At 34.9% G+C, this 16,898-nt stretch overlaps 1 protein-coding gene and 1 pseudogene across 1 annotated transcript in view; one reads left to right on the top strand and one right to left on the bottom strand.

Moving 5' to 3' along the window:
- The window catches only part of LOC112660871 (zinc finger protein 33B-like), a 102,777-nt gene that overhangs the window by 28,068 nt on the left and 57,811 nt on the right, over positions 1-16,898 (bottom strand). Inside the window, 1 exon segment of the mRNA XM_025448581.3 lies at positions 7,212-7,307. Coding sequence (XP_025304366.3) covers positions 7,212-7,307 — 96 coding nt within the window.
- LOC112660881 (PRELI domain containing protein 3B-like) lies at positions 13,752-14,439 on the top strand (annotated as a pseudogene).

The raw sequence follows: 16,898 nt of genomic DNA, 5'->3' as shown, positions 1-16,898 counted from the left end.
TCCCAAAAAGAAATTCAATTAATAGCCCATGTAAAAAGGAAAAAAAAAAAACAAAACAGGACAATAACTACATGATCATCTCTCAACACACACAGAAAAAGTGTTTAACAAAATCTAAGACCTTTCTTGATAAAAACAACCAACAAACTAGAAATAGAAGTAAACATCCTGAATCTGATAAAAGACATCTATGAAAAGCCCACAAATAACAACACAATAAATGGTGCAAAATGGAATGCTTTCCCTCTAAGGTCAGGAACAAGACAAGAATCTACTCTCACTACTCATACAGATAATTATAGCCAGGAAAAGAAAAATTCAGGTTGGATAAAGAGAAAGAAAACTACCTGTAGTTGCAGTTGACACAATTTTGTACCTAGAACTTAAAGAATCCACTAAAACACTATTAAAATTAATAAATTAATTCAACAAGGTTACAGGATACAAGATCAACAAACAAAAACTGATTGTAAGGGCACCTGGGTGGCTCAGTCAGTTGGGCATCTGACTTTTGGTTTCAGCTCAGGTCATGATCTTGGGGTCCTGGAATTCAGCCCTGCTCAGCATAGAACCTGCTTGTCCCTCTCACTCTGCTCTTCCTGCTGTGTGTGGGCAGGAGAAAGTGCAAGTGCACTTTCTTTCTCAAATAAATAATCTTTTAAAAAATTGTATTTCCATATGCTAACAAGAAAAAGTCTGTAAATAAAATTAACAAAATAATCCCACTCATAAAAAGAATAAAATACCTATGATAATCTTAGGTAAGGAGATGCAGAGCTCATAAGGTCTGAAAACACAAAACAAAGCTAAAATGTAAACATATCCATCATGCTCATGAATCAGATGACTTTAACATTGTGAAGATGACAATAAATGCCAAAGTGATAGCTAAATTCAATATACTCCCTATGCAAATTCCAGCTGCCTCTGCAGAAACTAACTAGCTGATTCAAATATTCATTTGAAAATTGAAGGAACTGGGGATCCCTGGGTGGCTCAGTGGTTTAGCGCCTGCCTTTGGCCCAGGTGCACAATCCTGGAGTCCCGGGATCGAGTTCCGCATCGGGCTCCCACCATGGAGCCTGCTTCTCCCTCCTCCTGTGTCTCTGCCTCTCTCTCTCTCAATCTGTGTCTATCATAAATAAATAAATAAGTAAATAAGTAAATAAATAAATAAAGAAATCTTTTTAAAAAAAAAAAAAGAAAATTGAAGGAACTGAAAAAAATCAAAACAATCTGGAAAAGTAATAAAAAGGAGATTCAAATTTCATGATCTTAAAACCTGCTACAAAGCTACAGTAATCAAGACAATGTGGTACTGGCATAAGGACAAACTTAAAGATCTATGCAATTAAATTGGGAATCCAGAAATAAATCTGAGTATTTCTCTTCAATTCATTTTCAGTAAGATGTAAAGATGATTCAATGGTTAAAAAAAAATCCTTTTTAACAACTGATGCTGAGGCAATTGGATACATACATGCGAAACAATTAAAACCCTTTTCTCACACCATACACAAAAATGGGTAACAGATCTAAATGAAACAGCTATTTACTTAGAGAAAACACAGGAGTGAATCTTTGTGTCCTTGGGAGAGAAACAGTCCTTTTAGATACAATACCAAAACCAAAAGTGACAAAAGACAGAACAGATAAATTGTACTTCATGAAACAAAAAACCGTTTTTGCTGCAGAGCACACAGCCAAAATAGTAAAATGACAATTTAGAAATGAGAGAAAATATTTGCAAATTATACACATAATTAGGGATTAGCATATAGAACATGCAAAGAACTCTTGTAACTCAACAACAAAATGACAACTACAACTAAAATATTAACAAAGCCAAATGACTTTGAATATCAAGCTTGTATCCTGCAACCTTGCTATAAATGACTTACTTGTACAAATGTGGTACTCTTTCAGGATTCTTAAGACAATCAAATCTCTACAAAAAAAGGAGTTTTATTTCTTCCTTTGTATCTATATACCTTTTATATTCCTGTCCTATTGTATTACCTGGGATTTCTAGTAAGGTGTCAAGTAAGTGGTAAAAATGGACATCCTTGACTCGTGCCTGATCTTAGGGACAAAATATCCAGTTTCTCTTGACTATGTATGTTGTTAACAGATTTTTTGGTAGACATTTTTTATCAAGTTGAGGAAATTCTCTATTCCTAGTTTACTGAGTTTTTATCATGAATGGGTGCTGGATTCTGTCAAATGCTGCTTCTGCATCAACTGATAGATCACATAATTTTTCTTTCTGCAGCCTACTCATGGGATGGATTATATTAATTGATTTTTGAATGTTGAACAAACCTTGCATGCATGTCTGGAATCAATCCTACTTGCCCATGGTATGTAATGCTTATTATACATGGTTGAATTTTATTTGGATTTTTGCATCTATATTCATAAGAAATATCTGTACTTTTTCTTTCTTATAAAGTCACTATCTGCTTTTGAGATTAAAAAAAGAGTAAGGAAGGTTCCCTATACCTACAAATCATCCTAAGGAACCTACAAGAAAGCTACCATAGGTAATGTATGAATTCATAAAAGTTGCAGACTACAATATAACCAGACCCAAATCACCTGTGTTTCTACACACCTGCAATAAACAATCTGAAACAAAATTAATAAAGCAATTCTATGTATAATAGCATCTTTGTTAGCCTATAATGGATTACACTGATTGGTTTCTAAATGTTGAACCAACTTGCATACTCAGAATATATCTTACTTGGTCATAGTGTATGATGCTTTTTATACATGACAGGTTTCTATTTGCTAATTTTTGTTAAGGAATTTTGCTTTTAGTGAATTTATGAGAGATATAGGTCTACAGATTTGTTATTGTTTCCTGTTCTGTTGTTGTATGGTTTTGGTATCAGAATAACAAAAAACCTGTTAGGAAGTGTTCCCTGTTTCTATTTTTCTGGAGGCCACTGTGTAAGATCACTGTTAATTCTTCCTTAAGTTTATATGTTTGGTAGTCTTCTACAATGAAAACAGCCAAAAGAGATTTTTTAATCTTTTTATCTTAAATTTCTTTAATTCAAATTATCTATGTCAACTATGATAATCTATGGAACCTTCAAATTATGCATGTCATCTTGAGTTTTGGCAATCTGGAATTTCTAAAGAATTGATCCTTCTCTTCTCAACTGTCAAATTAAGAGCATAACGTTTAAATTATCATCCTATTAATGAATGCAGAAGTGATATTCTCCATTTTTTCCCTGATATTGGTGGTCTGTCTTTTTTGTGTGTATGTAAAGATTGCTAGGTTTATAAATTCTATTGATTTTTTTTCTAAGAACTGGCTTTGTGTTTCATTAGGTTTCTCTATTATATATTTTCCTATTTTCAACTTCATTGATTTCTGATCTTTTTTATTTTCTTCCTCCTACTTGCTGTGGATTTATTTTGCTTTTTTGCAGTTTCTTAAGGTAGAAAATTAATTATGGACTTGAGACTTTTCACCTTACCCAATGTTAGTATTTAGTACTATACATTTCCCTATCAGCACTGCTTTAGCTGCCTCCCACATAAATTGGTGTATTTTTTTTCATTCAGTTCCGTGTATTTTTAAAATTTCCTTTGATTCATGTTTTACTTACATGTGTCTTGTTTAATTCTGGGTTTGGGTATTTTTCTATTGACATTCTATTACTGATTCATAGTTTGATTTCCTTGTGCTGGGAGAACAAAGCACGATTTCAGTTCTGCTAAATTTACTAAGGTTTGTTTATGGCTCAGGATGTTGTATCTTACAAATGTTCCACAGGCACTTGAGAAGAATGCATATCTTGCTGTTTTTAGGTAGTATTCCACAAATGTTTATTCAATCCTATTGGTCCATGGTGTTCAGTTCTGCTGTTAATTCATATCTGCTGTCTAGATGTTCTACCAATTGCTGAAAGTGTAGTAAATTCCCCAAATATAATTGAAAATTTGTTTATTTTTCCTTTCAGTTAAATCAGTTTTTATTTGTGTACTATGAGGTTCTATTGTTTGGTAGGGTCACGTTTTGGATCACTGTCTCTTCTGCTGGAATATTGCTCTTTTTCTCTCATGATTTTCTTTGTTCTTGAGACTGTTTTATCTGATATCAATGGAGTCAGTATTGCTTTTGTTTTCATTACTGTTTGCATAGTGTATTTTTTTCTATTCTTCACCAACCTCCCTACGTTGTATCTGAAGTGAATTTCTTTGTAAATAACATATTTATGCATCATTTTATACTGTCTACACCTCAACTGGTATATTTAGATCATTTACATTTACAGTAGACACTGCTAACATCATGGTTTAAGTTGTCATTGTATTTTTCTGTTGTTTTCTCATTCATCTGTTCCTAATTTATTTTCTTACTGGTTACCTGAACATTTTTTTAAATTCCATCTTTATTTACTTATAATATTTCTAAGTGTTTACTTCGTATAGTTTTTTAGTGGTTGTTCTAGGTATTTAAGTCCATTTCTAGGTAAAATGCCCATATATAATTTATCACAGTCTTCCTGAATCAACATCTTACTACTTCAAAGGAATTATAACACTTTAATTCCAATTAAATCTCTGTATTCTATCTTTTAAATTATATCACTCCCTCCACATGTAGATCAAATCATATGATATTCTAAATTTTGCTTCAACAATCAAATATGATTCCAGAAACTCCTGAGACAAAAATTCCACTCTATTTACCCCTATTTTTGCCACTTCCAATGTTTTTTTTTTTTTTTTTTCTTTTCTGAGGTTCCAAGTTTTCTTGTGTTATTTCCTTTCTCTGGAAACTTCCTCTAGCCATTTTTAAAAGATAGGTATGCTACCAACATTTTCTCTTTGTTTTCCTTTCTATGATACTTTCAGTTGTCATTCTTTCATGAATATATTTTCACAAGCCACAGAAGTTTTGTTTGAAAGTTTTTTCTTTCAGTACTTGGAAAAAAATATTTTATTTCCTTCTAGCCTCTGTAGTTTCAGATGAGAAATCCACTATTATTTCCAAAGGAAATGAGTTCATTTCTCTCTAACTTTCACAATTTTTTCTCTTTTGTATTCAGAAATTTAATGATGACATGCCATTAGTGTGGATATCTTTGGATTTCTCTGAGTTCAATCAGATTCTTCAATGAGTACTTCCACGCCTTTTGCCAAATTTGGGAAGTTTTTAATCATTAGTCCTTTAAATACTTCAAGTACCACTCTCTTGTCCCTTTCTGTTCCTCTGACGATAGAAATGTTAGTTCTTTAGTTAATCCAAGTACAGAGAGAATCCAACCTCTTCTCATTACCTCCATGCCTTCCAATTTTGATTAAATGACCTTGATCACCCTTCAGGAAAACCACAAGTCCTCTAGTGAACTATCTGAGTACTTAGATTCTTCCCAATATTTTCTCTGTAGAGGTAAGAAAGATCTTATACACGTAAATAAGATGTCACTTGTTTACCAAAATACACTAGTAAGAATAAAATTAAAATCTTTAGTAAGATTTATGATATTCATCTTTTGGACCATCGTTGCCTGACATCATTTCCTACCCCACCTCCCATCAATCATTCCCCTTTGGCCACTGTGACCTTTTTTTTTGCTATTTCCCAAGAAAAACCAAACATATTCCTGGTCACTGGCTTAGCAGTTGCTATTACCTCTGCAGAGAAGAGGCAGGATCTCCACAGCTCACACAATCCTTTCATTCAAATTCTACTCTGATGGTGATCTCCTTAAGGTTTACCTTGACTACTCTTAGAGTAGCACTGTCAATTTAACTCTGATCTAATTTCTAGGATAATTTTTACCACTACAGAGCTTTAATACACATAAGTATCTGGTTTTAGTGCTATGCTTTTAATTTATATTTGACATAAAGCTGTATAAATTTACAATGTACAACCTGTTAATTTGATATTTATATACTGTATAATTGCCATGGTACTAATAACACTTCTATTATACTACATAATTACCATTTCTTACTAATGATTGGAATAATCAAGTTCTAGTGTCTTAGCAAATTTGGTTATTACAATACAATTTTGTTTATATTCACTATGTGGTATATTAGATCTCTAGGGCTTATTTACTACCTGTTACATTTTTATACCCTTAAACAACATCTCTCCTTTCCCACATCTCTCCACCCGCTGTTAATCACCATGTTATTACTCTCTTTTATAATAAGTTTGGCTTTTCTAGATTACAGATATAAGTGATACCATATGGTATCTGTCTTTCTCTGTTAGACTTATCTCATAATGCACTCAAACCCTCCGTGTTGCAAGTGGTAGAATGTCCTCCTTTCTCATGGCTGAATAATATTCTATTATTTACACGTACCTATTTTCTTTATTCATCCACTGGTGGACACTTAGGTTGTTTGTGTATCTGGCTATTGTGAATCATGCTGTGATAAATATGAGTGTGCGTATTCTCTCTCTGATATACTGTTTTCATTTCCTTTCAGTGTATTCCCAAATGGAACTACTGGGTCATATGATAGCTCTAGATTTCACTTTTTGAGTAATCTCTATTCTGTTTTCCATAGTAGTGCATCAATTTAACTCACCACCAACAGTGAACAAGGATTCCCTTTTCTCCACATCCCCAACAACACTTGTTATGTCTTGTCTTCTTGGTGCTAACCATTCTAAATGGTGTGATATGTGGTTTTGATTTGCATTTCCCTGATGTTTAGTAATGTTGACCATCTTTTCATATATTTGTTGGCCACTACTACTTGTATAAACTCATCAACATTTGTTTCTTTCAGTACTATAGCACTTAGACAATAGTAAGTACTCAAACCTTATTTGACTCAAAAAAAGAAACATATGAAAGAATGCATGATGATGGGAGGAATGCGGTGCAATGGTCGTAAGGTAGACAACCGAAACTGCTTTGAGAAAGAGCAATGAAGAAAAACAACAGTAAAGATGAGGTAGGGTAGACAAAGGCTGGTCTGTTGACAAATGTTAAGGATGGTAAATACTCAAAAAGTGAATCAAAAAGAACTTTTTTTTGTAAGAGTCATATCTGGAGATTTGGTTCAAAAATCAATATTCCCAGTTACTTTCAAGGATTAAAGAGATATTCTAAAGAGATATTCTTGAAAAAACATCTCAAAGTTTTCAACTTCTGGATTAGTCATGGGAAAATAGTAAATCCCCCAATGTTCATCTCTAGAGTATACATTTATTCTACCTGGGAAGCTCTGGCTTGGGAATTCTTCCTCCAACATCCATGGCTCCTCTCCTTGCTCTAGCCTGAAGATTACTTCTGGTTTGGTAACACAATACCCTGTCAAAACACAAAAAAAAAATAGGATTCAGACCAGATGGTCTAGACTGCAGAGCCTCCGAAAGAGGAGGAAACTTCTGGAGCTGCTCAGTGAAGATGCTACTGAACATTTCACTGAGAGGTAAACACAAATACCTTTCTGGTGCCCAAAAGGCATCATCAACAGATTCCTGAGTTCCAATATTAAATATCATTAAACTCTACAGTGTCAATATGCTTCATTATTAAAAGAATTAAAACATGCTATTTAGAATTACATAAAAACAGACCTTACCCAGTGAGACAAGGTTACTGTAGTTCTCCAGCATCACATCTCTATATAAGGACCTCTGAGTTGAGTCCAGGTGCTGCCACTCTTCCAGGGTGAAGCCCACTGTCACATCCTTAAATGATACTGATCCCTGGAATTTTTGTTCAATCTGCAATGTTCAGAATTGGGTGACATGGAAAAAGCTGTATGGGAACCAATCTTTACCATGATTACCAAAATAGTTTGTAGAATATTTGTTTGGCTTTATTCTTTGAGGGAGGATGAGAAACCATAACCAAAATATTAATGCAATTGCCTTAATTCATAAAAATTATAAAATCTCACAATGTATCTGGGACCTTGCTAGTTTAACTGAGAAATGCTAAGATTAATAAAATTGCTCTTGTATCCAAGTAGCTTACAAACTGGTAAGGAAACATGCAGTAGTATAACTGCTCAGGTGAAAGTACACAGCAGATAGATTACATAAGGAAAAACTAAGTTCTATTTTGAGCTTCACTGAACAACAGCTATTGGAAAAACAGTAATACCATGCTCTTCATGAACACAGCGCCATGACAAGCAAAGGCAAAGCTCCTTTAATACATTCAGGAAATGAGCAAAGGGCAAATAGCACAGGAAAAGTTGAGGACCTAGCTTGGAGCTATGATGACAGAAAGGGCCATAAGAGAAGTAATGGAAAGGATTACAGAGTAATTTTAGACCAAGCCTCCAAAGCATGTTGATCACTTCCTACCTTAAAGAACATTTTTGAGTACTACACAAGTTTATATTTATGAATTATAGAAATAAACTAATATATTTTATGAAATTTTTAAATTTTTTCTCAATTTTAAAATGTAAAAAGTCAGCTTAATATTTTATTTCACTGCAATACATATTCTAGGTTCTTGAAATTGCTGTAGAACATACAGAAGATATCCAATTGGATTATTTGGGATATCATTTAGAGTGCATACCTCTTCTTTAGCACTCACTGTTTCAAAGAAAGGGGAACCAGAGAAGAGATCTGAGTGTATATTTAAATTATGTGACCAGGCTTTTCTTTATAGAACTAATTCTCTCAGAAAAGGAAAGGGAAAGCTAAAGAACAAAAACTACCACTTACATAACTACTATAACAAAAACCGTGAAGCAAACGGAATTGATAAAAGGAGAGAGAGTGGTAGAACATGGTCAACAATCACTGGCAGAAAGTTTCCTCAGGGTATATGCACAAACAGCTGTATAAACACAAGTATCACAACATAAGAAAGGAAACTCAGGAAAAAATAAGTTGGATACTGTATTTTAACAAGATGTATCTTAAATGTGAAGCCTAATACTGTAGGTCTAGAATGAAAATAAGGATTTGACAACAATTTGGTAGTGTTTGAAGTCACTGACAATGAATCAAGGCTCTCAGAGAAGACACTGAAAATAATCTAGAATGCAAGATGAGGAAAAATCACTTTTTAACTGGCTTAAAGAGAAAGAACAGGCCATGAAGGAATTTCCTGAGGGTGTAAATAAGTATAAGAATGAATAGTTTTAAAAACAAAGAAATGATGATATGTTCATGTGAGTATAAACACAAAAGCATGATTTAAAAAAGAAAAAACTCTTGGTAAACTAGAAAGGAATTTCCTCAATATTATAATGGATTTTTACATATACCTACAGCAAAAATGGTTCAATTTAGGGGTGGCTGGGTGGCTCAGTCAGTTAAGAGTCTGACTCTTGATTTTGGCTTAGGTCATGATCTCAGGGTTGTGAGATTGGGCCCCAAATCAGACTCTGCACTCAACGGGGGAATCTGCTGGAGATTCTCTTTCTCACTTTCCCTCTGCCCCTCCCCTGCTCATGCACATGCATATGCTCTCTCTCTCCTCCTCTTAAAAAAAAAATTAAGGGGTATATGTGTGTGCATGCACCCACACATGCATATACACATGCACATGCGTGCATATACACACACATAAAAACTCATCAGACTTGACACTTAAGTTATATGCAGTTTACCTCAATGAACTGAGAAAAAAATATTTTTTATAAATTATAATACATATTAAGTTCTTGGCATAAAACTGATAGACTGTTCATTAAACTAACAGACTAAAACACAAGATTCTGAAATACCACAGCAAAACCAAAACACCTGTTTGGGAGTGACGTGGAAATGTAGTATCATCCTAATGTTCTTTTCTAGCTTGGATGAAAGAGAAGAAACGGAAAATCAAAAGATCTTGATAAAACATTACTCAACAAAGATACATTAACAGAGAAATACAGACTCTATTATAACAGTAATGTCCTCATAATCAAAACTAGAAAGCAGCAATCTATCAAATTAGGAAAAAAAGAAAATAAATTTGACTAGCAGTGAAAAAATACATCGAATGTATGACAAAAACTATAATTAAGTAGAACACACAAAGGGCTAATGATGTTATACTAGGATATACAGCAAACAAAATTATAAAATAAAACCCAAAAAGCCTAAGCTATAAGATGGCATATGAATGTGCTAAATTTCTTACCAATGACAAACATAACTGATTTGAAAACAAAACCTGCCACAAGTTGTTTGTAAGATCAAAAAAAAAAAAATGAAAACAAAATAATGGGCAAATATCAAATACACTGCAAAAACAAAAACAAACAAAAAATATATATATATGCAAAATAGGGGTGCCTGGGTGGCTCAGTCGGTTAAGTGTCTGCCTTCTACTTGGGTCATGATCTCAGGGTCCTGAGATCAGCCCCATGTTAGGCTCCCTGCTCAGTGGGAGGTATGCTTTTCCCTCTCCCTCTGCTCCTTCCCCCACTCATGCTTTCTCTCTCTCTCTCAAATGAATAAATAAAAAAAATCTTTAAAAAATATATAAGCAAAATAAAAGATGGTTTGGCTTAATTCACAGCAGATAAGGTGACACTGAAGCCTAAAAGAATGAAATGACCAAAGATGACTCTTTAAGAAATCATTTATCTTTTTTAGCACCAAATGCCAGAAAAGCAACATCTAAAGAAAATACAACTATAAATATGAGGATACTTGAAGATACAGAGTCACCTACCTATGGAAATATAGGAGATACACTCACATATCCATGAAATATATTTTGTTTTTCTGAAGAGAATATCACATGAAATCCCTAAAGAAACAGATGTTTGGGTAGAAACCTTAAGGAATTACCAAAATGGCTTCAGAAAAGGGTAGAAAAGTGTAAAGACCAATAACCAGAAATAGGATTGAATAATCAATTGAAGGTCTTGAAGATCTACCATGGAAAAAGACAGTTTCAGATGTTTTCATGATTAAAAGACAGACTGAGCCACCCAGGCACCTCTAGATTAGAGAATATTTTTAGGTGAATTAGCAAAAAATATGACATACCAAAACCTGTGAGACACAGTTACAAAATTATGCTTAGAAAAAAAAATGAATCCTTAGTAGTATATACCAGAAAACAGTTAAAAAAAATCAGTAAGTATCTGTTTTTTTTTTTTTTTTTTTTTTTAAAGAAAAAGAGCAAGTTATAGCTAACATATGAACAATGAATTACAATACCTACATACGGTAGGAAGACAGAGGACAAAACCAAGTCTGTGCCTTGACAGTTCTTTGGCAAAACTAATCAAGTGATAAAGAAGAAAGGCTCATTCACCAGTACCTGGCACAAAGAAAGAACATCCCTATACAGGTCCTGTGGTCTATGGAAATATAGTGAAGAAATTATGGACCAATAAATTTGAAAACTTGAGGAAAAAGGTCACTTTCAAAGAAAAAAACTACATGTCAAAACTTTTTTTGGAAAGATTTTATTTATTCATGAGAGACACAGAGATGGGGCAGAGACACAGGCAGAAGGAGAAGCAGGCTCCCTGTGGGGAGCCTGATGCAGGACTCGATCCCAGGACCCCAGGATCACGACCTGAGCCAAAGGCAGATGCTCAGCTGGCTGAGCCATCCAGGTGCCCCAAAACTTATTTTTCACAAAAAGAAAATCTAGGGGCACCTGGGTGGCTCAGTCAGTTGAGTGTCTGTCTCTTGATCTTGGCTCAAGTCTCAATCTCAGGGTCATGAGTTCAAGCCTGCATTAGACTCCATGCTGGATGTGGAGCCCACCAAAGACAGACAGATAGACAATCTAATGCTGCATGTCTATTAAGGAAATTGAACCTATAATTTAAAATATCCCCACGGGTGCCTGGACAGCTTGGTCAATGGAACATGTGACTCTCAATCTCAATCTTGTGAGTTCAACTCCCAGGCTAGGCACAGAACTTCCTTAACGAGACAGAAAGAAAGAAATCTTCCCATGAAGAAAACTCCAGGCACAGCTGGCCTCAAATATGAATCATACCTAAGAAGTAGCAACAAAATAAAACAAAATCTTATAGAGAAAGCAAGAGGAAATACTCAAGAATTATGTTATAAATTCAACATATCCTTGATACTAAATACTAAATCCTAATAAGAACATATCCTTCTGCCACCCCCCCGCCCCACCAAAAAAAACCCTTACTAGTCGATCTTTCTCATGGACACAAATATAAAAACCTAAAACAAAAGTATTACCAAACGAAAACCAGAAACACAGAGAAAGCATACCATGGCCCAGCTAAATTTCTTTCAGGAATATCTAGTTAGTTTTATATTTAAAAATTAATTTAATTCATCAACTAAGAAAATAGGAGACAAATCATATGATGATTTCAATAGGTGTCCAAAACTAATAAAATTTAATAGGCACTCATGAGAACAAGAAAAACTTTATATAAAAAGGAACAGAATGGGACATCTTTGAGGTGATAAGAAATGTGAAATAAGGAGTGCCTGGATGGCAGCTGACTCTTGGGTTTCAGCTCAGGTTGTGATCTTGATGTTGTGGGATCTGGTCCCTGGTCGGGCTCTGTACTCAGCAGGGAATCTGCTTGAGATTCTCTTTCTCCTTCTGCCCCTCCCGCTCATGTCTACATGTCCTCTCTTTCTCTCAAATAAATAGTAAGAAAAAAATAAGAAATGCGAAATAATACAGCAACAAGCACATATAGAAAGGAAGACTTTCCCTTTGAGAACAGAATCAAGACAAGGAAACTTATTCTTGCTTCTACTTAATATTATACATTGGGGGACCTAACAAGGTAATAAAAAAAAGGTTAAAATTGAAAAAAAGGGGTACCCTGGTGGCACAGTCAGCTCAGTGTCTGACTCTTGGTTTCAGCTCAGGTGGTGATCTCAGGGTTATAAGATGGAGCTCTATGTTAGGCTCTGTGCTAAGTGCAGAGCATGCTTAGAGTTCCTCCCTCCCTCTCTCTCCCTCTTTGCCCCTCCCTGCCACGCTCTCCCACCTTCAAACTTAAAAAATCTTTAAAAATTGAGAAAAGTAAATAAGAGCATCACTATTCCCAGATTATATATATGTATATGTAACAAATCAAAATAAAGTAGAGATAAATTATTAGATGTAGTAAATTAATATAGAAAAATCGTTGGGTTCAATAGCAATATATAACTAGCAGGTCAGCAATTAGAAAGAATAATTAAAGATACACAGAAAAAAACCACTAAATACATAGCAATAACTCTAACAATAAATAGGTATGCAAGAACTCCACAGAAAACTTAAAATTACTAAAGACTTATATAAATGTAGAAAACATACCATGTTCACAGATAGTAGATTCAGTATCAAAAAATGAGCAACTTTCTCCACATCTATTTATAAATTCAATTCAACTCCAAGTAAAGTTCCAGCACATTATTTTGTGAATACTAACAATATTTGTATGGGAATGCAAAGGGCCAAGGAGAGCCAAAATCCTGTTGAAGACTGAAAAAATGCGGAAAGATGTACACTACTAAATATACTTATCAAATGTGACACTGGCCTAAGAAGAGACAAAGTACTGGAACAGAACTGACTCCATAAAGAACCCAGACATAGGTGTATACATTATTACAACATATATCACACTGCAAAACAGTGGGGAAAGTCATTTTTCAAAAATGGTTCTTAGATAAACAGTATGGGGAAAAAGTAACCTATCTACTTCATATAAAAGTGAACATCAGGAGGTACCAAGGTGGCACAGTCAGTTGAGCATCCAACTCTTGAGTTTAGCTCAGGTCATGATCTCATTGTGAGATCAAGCCCTGCGTCAGGCTCTGAGCTCAGTGAGGAGTATGCTAAAGTCTTTCTCCCTCTGCCTCTCCCTGTGCTCACTAGAGCTCGAGCTCTCTCTCAAATAAATAAACCTTTTTTAAAAAGGAAAAAAGTGAACAGCAGGAACATTGTGCAGGTGGTCAGCACCATGAAGATCTGGACTTCAGACTGCATCTTTGTCCATCAGAAACTATTACATCAGCTGCAATGCAGAAATACTCAATGTTGGAGTTGACGTACTGGACAGACATACAGACCACTCTGGGAAGCAGCACAACTAAAGACTTCTCAGAACAGAGTGGAGACTGCCTTCCATTTGAAATCTCATACCAGTACAGCAAGAACTAAAACATATGCAAGACATTCTGTAATTGATCCTGCAGAGAAAATGATACAACTTAAATCTACTAATATTTCATTTACAAATATGGCTTCAGTAGTTTGTACATATACGATACCTTCAGGACCCAGAAAAAAATTCTGACTCAAGAAGCCATAATCACTGTAAAAGGAGTTACCTTGATGGACTGAGGGCAAGTACGATAACTTCAAATGTCAATAAAAGCCTAGAAGCAATGGAATGGGTGATACATAAATTAAATGCTAAGACTGACGACTTGGCAGCTTTGGCAAGAGGGAGCATGAGGATACCAATGGTGGCAGCAGGTTTGTAAGAGACATAATGATGAAAGTTGGTATACAACACCCACTCCCCAACTCTCAAGCTGGCAGTATATTTGTTATTTAAAACACAAAAATATGTTTTAGGTAGAATTTTTTTTAATAACCTAAGCGAAGCTATATGACTTTTGATCAAAACAAAGAGGTGAAGGGTTTCTAAATAAAAAGGATCATCCGAAGGTAGTACTGTCTGAAACGACCACCTAAATTTGTGATGAGTCTAGTATTTATGTGAAATTTTTTTTTTAAATTTTTATTTATTTATGGTAGTCACACAGAGAGAGAGAGAGGCAGAGACACAGGCAGAGGGAGAAGCAGGCTCCATGCACCGGGAGCCCGACATGGGATTCGATCCTGGGTCTCCAGGATCGCTCCTTGGGCCAAAGGCAGGCGCCAAACCGCTGCGCCACCCAGGGATCCCTTATGTGAAAATTTAACAATTTCTGAAAAATACCTGGAAAATTGTATTAGTATATTAAATCTCCTTTAAGGTAGAATTTTAAAGATTTTCATGCATTAGAACTCTACCTGGCTTTGGACTGACCCCAAAACAAAGCAGAGCCACTCAAATACACACAATTAGCCTGCTAGGATAAACACCAACAGCCTGCATGAGGGAATGCTCTTTAAAAGAGAAATTATGAGGGCGCCTGGGTGACTCAGTCAGTTCAGCATCTGCCTTTGGCTCGGGTCATGATCTCAGGGTCCTGGGATTGAGCTTCTTTGAGGCAGAGTCCCTGCTCAGCAGAAAGTCTGCTTCTCCTTCTCCCTCTGTCTGGCCCCCTGCTTGTGTGAGCACTCACTCATCCTCTCTCTCAAAAAAAAAAAAAAAAAAAATCTTTAAAAAAAAGAAAAGTATATACTTTTAAAAGACATTAATCTGTACATCTATAAACCACTATCAAAAACCACAGTGTTTTCTTTGTTAGTTAGATGACATTTTTGGAGTGAAAATTATCATTAAAGTAATACATGACTCCAACAACAAAAAGGGATTTTAGTGTATTAAAGAGTACTGTATTAATTTGCTACACTTTTGTAACTTAGAAAAGGTACTACTTTCCTTGGATTTCTACTTTATGACTTTGTATGCTATAACATGGGCTTATGACATTCCCTGAAGATATAAAGTCAACCTGGAATTTTATAGCACTCCAAACTTAGAACAGCTGTTCACATATTTTAGCATTTCACATTTGCCTAACTTATCAATGGCTCTACAATTGCTAAAGCACAACATGTCAGCTTATTTGAATATAATTATTTTTTGAAGTAATTGTGACCACAAAACATCTTTTTTTTACATGAAAAGCTGTATGTCATTGAAATTACTCAAATGATGTCTTTCTGAAGCATAAATCTGAGGTACTCAGTGTTTTTAATAAAATAGCGCAACTGCAGGGGGGTGGGGGGAAAGAGAAAAAGTGATAATGAGAAAAAAAGCACTGATCTAAATTAAGCACTACATGAACTGCTTTGGAGCTTTTATTTTTGGGAAATCCTTATTTTGGATGCCAAGGGGCAGCTGCACCTGAAGAACAATCCAATAAATGTATTTTGTTTCATATTTTGTAGAAGGCAATTGTCAACCAGTAAATAATACCCTTGATACTTGTAATTTTACACAAGGAGTATGTATGTATGTTACATACAGAGTATGTAAGATTTACTTATTTATTTCAAGAAGAGAGTGCACACAAGAGGGAGAGGAAATTGCAAGCAAACTGCCCTGAGGGCCGAGCCCAATGCGGGCTCCACCTTACAAGCCGGAGACCATGACCTGAGCCCAAACCAAGTCAGGCACCAACCAGGCACCCTCCAATAAGGTTTTTGATTATTTTTTGCAACTAGAAATGGTTTTTAGAACTGAAATAATATTTCAGCTAAACAAAACATTGCTAAACATTGACATTTGATAAAAAGTTGCCTTCTATAATTTCTGTAAATTATACTTGCTCTGAAAAAGGTGTGATGCCCTAATGATAAAAAGATTTCTAAACAACAAAAGTAAGTATCAAGTCCATTTAAACAAGCATAAATGTGAAAGAAAGCCAAAACAATACACATTTTAAAAATAACATGAGAGATTATATACATGGCCTTAGAGAAGGAAAATTAATTTTAAATAGGACACAAATGACACCAACATTAACAAATTTAATAAACTAACCTAAGGATCTGGAAAATTTTCCTTGTAAAGAGCCAGACAGCAAATTTTTAGGCCTTGAGGGCCAGATGACCTCTCTCCATTATTTCACTACTCAACTCCACGAAGCCACAGATTATACACAAATGAATCACCAGCGAGGTAACAGGTAGGGATTGTGAGAGGAGCACGAGGGAGGCTTTAGAAGTGCTGCCAGTGTTTGTTTTGACATGGGCGCTGGATATGTAATAATTCACTGAACTCTAGACTTAATATTTATAGATTTTTTAATACACTTGCTATACATACAAAAATAGGATTTATTAAAAAATAAAATACATTTT

This window comes from Canis lupus, chromosome 4 (assembly GCF_003254725.2).
Source record: "Canis lupus dingo isolate Sandy chromosome 4, ASM325472v2, whole genome shotgun sequence".
NCBI classification, from domain to species: domain Eukaryota; kingdom Metazoa; phylum Chordata; class Mammalia; order Carnivora; family Canidae; genus Canis; species Canis lupus.
Note: the sequence above shows the minus strand (reverse complement) of the source record. Positions and strands in the feature narration are given on the sequence as shown.